This window comes from Quercus lobata, chromosome 2, assembly GCF_001633185.2.
Source record: "Quercus lobata isolate SW786 chromosome 2, ValleyOak3.0 Primary Assembly, whole genome shotgun sequence".
Lineage (NCBI taxonomy): Eukaryota > Viridiplantae > Streptophyta > Magnoliopsida > Fagales > Fagaceae > Quercus > Quercus lobata.
In genome coordinates, this window is record NC_044905.1 from 56,779,783 (window position 1) to 56,786,558 (window position 6,776).

Here is a 6,776-nt window from a genome sequence, read left to right on the forward strand (position 1 = left end):
CACATTACCATCAAAAAAAGAAAATTTAAAAAAATCAAAACATCTCTTGACTAAATTACCATGAACATGAGTAAGACGAAGAATATCGCATGTACCTCAGTTTTTTCATTGAACCAATAATCAACCATCTCCTTCCACTGTGCTGGGATAACCCCAGGCGGTTCAATAGCCAATACTTCTTCACGTGACAGCTCAGGTTTTTTGTGATCCTTCTTCAACTTGGTCCTGCGATTCCTCCTTACTTCTCCTAGCTGACTCATTGCCCATCCCATTTGATTGGTTGGTTTGACAATATTGGGATCAATTATATACCGTTGCTGAAATAAGACAGTAGAGTTAGCAAAATGTAGTATTTTAATTAGGACAGCAGGTGTAAATAAAAATAACTAATATTTCCTTTTCATACTACCTCAATCTCCGTCCAACAATCTTTTTTAAACTTTTGAGGGACACTTGGCCACCCAGCAGGCGTAAGCGGGCATAATAGGCCATTCTCGCAAAACGAGCCCAACCATCGAACGAACAATTCCCCGTCATTGCCAATCGGTTGGCCTTCATCATTTAACGGCAACTGAATTTTGTACTCACCATTCATTGCCCATATGTCAGCCAACCTTGTTTTCCCTCGTTTTCCAGGCCTATTTTCTGATGCTTGATTTTGTTCCGGTGCTGGATTTTGTACCGGTGTTTGGGTATGCACATAATCATCTGTATCTACAAGACCAGCCATATTAGAACTTATTTAACAAAACTTAGAAGTAGTGAAAAATGTCACACCACGCAAAAATTATGCATCTACGAATTGAAATAATAAAAGGTTTACAATTTCATGGTTACAAAACATAAGTAAATTGAGGCCTTTGTCCCACGCATTCATGTAACCCACTTACGTAGCTTTCTAAAAAGACGAGCAACCATGCTTCATCACGGGTTGCCTATAATTACCATTTAATACATTTGGATTTAGAATATATAATTTCAACCCGATCTTCTCTGTGATCATTCAACTTCAGCAAATTTGTTTACCAATTTCCTAAAGTTGACTGGTAATTGGAAATTGACAGCTTAATTAAGCAAGTACAACAATAATCTACAAGAACATATCATGTTTTTTTTTTAATCATCATCTGGATAGAATGATACCCAAGATGGAATAGATCCTACATACTTGGAATTGATAATCAAGATTTTGCATTTTCCCACACTTTGTTAATTTGGAAATACAGAGGGAATGTCTTGGTTATACTTTACTGCATATAGTTGGCTTCGAGTCAAGTATATAACATGTCAGGAACATCCCAATTGAAAAACCAATGGCATGAAATTGGACTGAAGTGATTGAATGGACCATAGTGGACCTAAAGGACCGAGGTAGACACTGTAGGACCAAACTAGACTGAGCAGAAATGACTGGACTGAGCAGACCAAATTGGACCAAATAGACCAGAACCTACTGAATTGGACCCAAAGGAAATTAATGGACCAAATGGACCAAAGTCAGCAGAATATACTCAATATACCTTGATATTTTAATTATATTATGAAATGATGTAAACCACCAACTGATAATTGAAATTACAAAACATAAATTAATCCTACAATATTAAAAAACTTTGAACCAAATTAATTCCTATATGTATTAGCTAGAATTGATCTAAGCATCCAATAATAAACCTCAAACCTTACATTCGAAAACATGACCAATACCTGGAGCTAGTGTTTCATCATCGTCACTTGCCACCAGTGTTGGCACCGGTCTTGCGTCCTCAGAAATGTGGGGTTCCTCCTCAGCTGCCTCTACTCGTTGTCGTGACTGTGATGATCCTTGCCCAACGTAAACAAGTGGCAACTGGCGTTTCCTCCCCATTCTTGCGTCCAACACCTTTTACAACACAATGAGGAAAAATGGTTAAGAAGCACGGCCAATAATTGTTAACTGTAGTAAAGATAATTATGTATGTTAAAACTATTATTTCTTAACAACACGAAAATATAACAGTTATAACATATATATGCAACAACATGAAGAAGTAACAGTTTCACCTACTAATTATATATGAGTATCAATCCGATTCTTAAGTCATGAGGACACATATATCCTATAACAAAGACACAAGTGTAACTAGAGTCTTCATTTCAAAGTAAGAAAAAAAAAAAGACAAGTCAACCCCATACCAAAACCGTGTTGAATGTTTTTCCCTACAATTTTCTCTTTTAGTATAGGTAAATATTTAGTCTCGTTTGTAGCAACTTTGTTATGTAAATGAAGTAAGTTTTATTTTAGCGTATTAATTTCCTACTAAAATTATTTTCACACTTCCCAGTTTGTTTGAGTTAGCTTAATCACATATTAGTCATGCTCAATCACAATTAAATCATGTACATACTACATACATCCGTAGGCAAATTGTGAAAGAGGATAGGGTGACAATCACAACCGTTTCAAACGTCTAAATCCTTCTGGGTTGTGCTTTTCAAGTCATACGCAGAGTCATAGTGACTCTAAAGCTCTGAACGAACCGGAAAGATATGTCTATGTTATTAGTTGCATATATATGTTCAAACTTTTATTTTTTAACAATTTTGACAAAATAATAGTTTGTACATATATATGTAACAATGTCAAACTTTGCACGCAATATGCCTTTACAAATGAGAACTTATAATTTCAATAAGAATTAACTATAACACAATTACACATACCACAACAATATCCTATTACACTACTCATCATCACTGTAATCGACTTCGTTGTCATCTTCATCGTTGGAGTCATCATCAATGAACTCACACTCATCCAAGTCGTCCATTTCAGGAAGATCTCTTGGGCCAATGATAGAGGCATCAATTGTCATTCCCTCCACATCATCTCGACCCCAACGAAGGTCATCCCTACCAACATCAGGACTAGTGACAGAGTACGGGATGTTCTCAAGAAACTCATCCGTGTCATCCTCATCACAATGGGGCCCAATACCTGCATCAAATACATCTCTGGCTTTCGTTTTAACGACAACAAACCAATCTTTCTGCCTTTTATCTTCAACATAAAAAACTTGTGTAGCTTGAGACGCCAACACATATGGTTCATGCACCATTTCCTCCCCACCATGTACGGAATGATTAAAATTCACCATAGGAAACCCAAACTCATCAATCTTATATCCCCTCCTATTTTGATCATCAACCCATTTACACTTGAATAACACATGTTTGATGTTGCCTGAATAATTCAACTCAATGATATCTGTCAACACACCATAGTACATATTGCCACCTTCAGTGGCAACACTAACTCCACTATTTTGCGTTTTTCTATTTCCCTCAACACTCGAACTCCTAAATTTTAACCCATTTATGACATAATGTTTCAGCCGATTTACTGAAGTATATGGGCCTTTCGAAAGCGTGACAAGTGTATCACTAAGTCCAGTTCTTTCCCTATCAGCAGCAGTCATTGACATCACCTAATATAATCAAACAAATTAACTGAGTCTAATTAGTATCGTCCTTCTACTTATGGGAAAGTTGCAATGTTAAAAAGTTGAATATATGACACGTACGTGAGATCTAAACCAGCCACAAAAGTTCTCCATGTGGTGCTTATGAATAGTAGCATTAGATATACGACAGTGACCCTTTTGAAGTTCATCATTCGTCAAACTTTTGTGCATCCTACATGAGATGGCAATTGTATTAGTGTTAATACACGGAGCGCACATTGGATTCTCGTGCAATTATATTGATGTCCATAATACTTACTCACGAAACTGGTAAATGTTCTCGGAATTGAATAGCACATAGCGATGAGCTTGGGTCAATTCCCTACTTTCTAGTGCCACACTTGAAACTGCCCCTGTTGACTCCTCCATCGTCCTTGTGGGTCGTGAGAATATAGTTTCAACTCCTTCCATATACCGTGAACAAAACGTTAAACATTCCTCCACTATGTAGCCTTCAGCAATACACCCTTCTGGAGCAGCCCTATTTCTTACATAAGACTTAAGGCGTGAGAGGTACCTATAATGCGCATGACAAGGTTAGTAATTGACACTAGCTATTAGAAAGCACACATGAAACCTCATACTGTACATGTATTACCTATGACTTACCTCTCAATGGGGTACATCCAACGGTACTGAACTGGACCACCAATCCTGGCTTCAGTAGCCAAGTGCATGACCAAATGTACCATCACAGTGAAGAAAGATGGAGGAAATATTTTTTCCAATTCACACAACGTCACTGCAATGTCAGCCTCAGCACTCGCAATATCAAGCACCGTAAGGGTTTTCGAACAAATTTTCCTAAAGAAACAAGCTAACTTCATCAAAGGCCTAATGACATGCGATGGCAAAGATCCTCGTAAAGCAATTGGAAGGAGTTGTTGCATCAGGATGTGATTATCGTGACTCTTTAAACCATAAATCTTACGTTCTTTGAGGTTCACACGGCGGGAGATGTTGGAAGCATATCCATCGGGCACTTTTACGTCTCGCAAAACTTGCAAGAAACCATCTTTCTCCAATGCAGTCATATGAAAACACGCAGGCGGTATCATATACTTATCATCACCTTTTCGCTGTAGGTGGAGTTCTCTCCTTATTCCCATTTCCGCCAAGTCAAGGCGTGCCTTGTAATTGTCCTTTGTCCAGTCCTTCACGTTCAGCAAAGTGCCAAGTATATTGTCCATCACATTCTTCTCTATATGCATCACATCAAGATTGTGTCGCAACTTGTGATCCTTCCAATAAGGCAATGTGAAAAAAATACTTCTCTTCTTCCAAACACACTGATTTGCCTCACCTCTCTTTCTTTTGTTGTATTTTTCTCGACATTTCTTTCCCAAACAACGTGTAAGTAAAGTTTCAGTGTCCACAATTATGTCTGACGCAACTGGTGGCACAGGAGCCACTTGCATATCAGTGAATCCATCAAATAAAGTATCTTCTTTCCGAAATTCGTGGTCACTACCCAACCATCGCCTATGTCCCATGTAACAGAATTTGCGGCCATTTTTTAAATATTTCGAGTCGGTCACTGAGGCACAACAAGGACACGCAAACTTACCCTTCGTACTCCAACCCGACACATCTGCGTATGCAGGAAAATCATGTACCGTCCACATCAATGCTACATGCAATTGGAATACATTTTTTGAAGATGCATCGTATGCTTCTACTCCAACATCCCATAATTCCCTCAGTTCTTCTACTAAGGGTTGCAAGTACACATCTATTGCAATCCCTGGCGATTTAGGTCCAGGAATAACTAGTGATAAAATCAAAGATGATCGTTTCATGCACAACCAAGGCGGGAGATTGTAAGGGACTAGCATGACAGGCCAAGTGCTGTGAGTAGTACTCAGCATTCCGAAGGGGTTGAACCCATCCGCAGCTAATCCAAGTCTGACATTACGAGGCTCAGACGAGAACTGTAAATGCGTAGTGTCAAACATTTTCCATGCATCCGAGTCAGCAGGATGCCGCATTACCCCGTCCTCGGTACGACCATTAGCATGCCATTTCATAGAACTAGCCAAGTCGGGTGACAAAAATAATCGCTGCAATCTTGGCTTTAAGGGAAACCAACGTAGGATCTTTGCAGCTTTCCTCTTTCCCTTACTAGATGAGGCATTATTATTTGTAACAGATGCCTCATTTGGTTTCCACCTACTTTCTTCGCAACAAGGACATGCGTCGAGGTTAACATTCTCCTTCCAAAATAGCATACAATCATTGGGACAAGCATGGATCTTCTCATACCCCAAACCCAAATCTCGAACTATTTTCTTAGCCTCATAATGGTCCTTTGGCAACTTAGCGTCAGAAGGGAGCATATCCATCAAGAGTTGAAGCAACATAGTAAATGACTTATTCGTCCAACCACAAAGAGTCTTCAACTGGAACAACACAACGATGGCTGAGAATATGCTAAATTTTGTACACCCAGCATATAAAGGTTTGTGGACATCATCTATCATTTTGTAAAACTTTTGTGCACCATCATTTGGACCTTCAGCCGGTTGTTGCACAGTTTCCCCTTCGTCCATTGGTTCAGGTGGCATTCCATGCGTGGGGCACAAATCATGCAACATCCCACGAAAGTCACCGTATTGCTCTAAGGACTCTTGGACATGACTACTCCCACATTCAGTGGCAGTTGGCGCAGCTGCCGATTCCCCATGCCATTTCCAAAGTGTGTAATTTTGAAGCATCCCCTTACTCCAAAGATGTTCACGTGCCACCCCTGGCAGTACCAAATTCATATTCACACATTTGGTACAAGGACAAAAGATTTTCCCATCGCTTGCATGTTTTGATGCAAATTCCACAAATTTAAGTACACCTTCAATATATTCCCTTGAACCCCTCTGCTTCTTCATCCAACTTTTATCCATGACTATACAAGATAAACAATATCTGACCTACAACAACATTTGGTAATGCATAGCCAATAAACCGTCAAATTAGCTTCAGAGGTGATCTGAGACCTATTACTGATTTGTAAAGAACAAACATACCGAACTATGCATAGATTTTCGGATAACATATATATATATCACTACATCAAGAATAGCCTATACTTTCAATTTTCTAAATAGTAACACTAAATGAAGCATAACTTAATGTGATATGTTTGGAATATTTTAAGCATAATTGTTGGAATAAGATATTAACAAATCACAAATGCATGCAATTGTAATAATTATAACCTCCAGAATACCAAGATAACTATGTCCAACAACGAAATCGTCTCCTACATGTGATAATTTA

At 38.7% G+C, this 6,776-nt stretch overlaps 1 protein-coding gene across 1 annotated transcript; it reads right to left on the bottom strand.

Annotated features, from left to right (window-relative positions):
- Positions 1-2,723: 2,723 nt before the first annotated feature.
- Positions 2,724-6,400, bottom strand: LOC115966945. The gene is made up of 4 exons (XM_031086072.1): positions 4,113-6,400; positions 3,763-4,020; positions 3,564-3,675; positions 2,724-3,467 (listed from the first exon to the last, which is right to left on the bottom strand). The coding sequence occupies exons 1-4, from the start codon at positions 6,398-6,400 to the stop codon at positions 2,724-2,726; spliced, it is 3,402 nt and encodes a 1,133-aa protein (XP_030941932.1).
- Between the last annotated feature and the right edge of the window lie 376 nt (positions 6,401-6,776).

Coding starts and splice junctions, on each gene's coding strand:
- LOC115966945 (XM_031086072.1), bottom strand. CDS start 6,400: ATGGATAAAAGTTGGATGAAGAAGCAGAGGGGTTCAAGGGAATATATT. Junction 3,676..3,762: donor AACATTTACCAGTTTCGTGA/GTAAGTATTATG, acceptor CATCTCATGTAG/GATGCACAAAAGTTTGACGA. Junction 3,468..3,563: donor GTGGCTGGTTTAGATCTCAC/GTACGTGTCATA, acceptor TGATTATATTAG/GTGATGTCAATGACTGCTGC.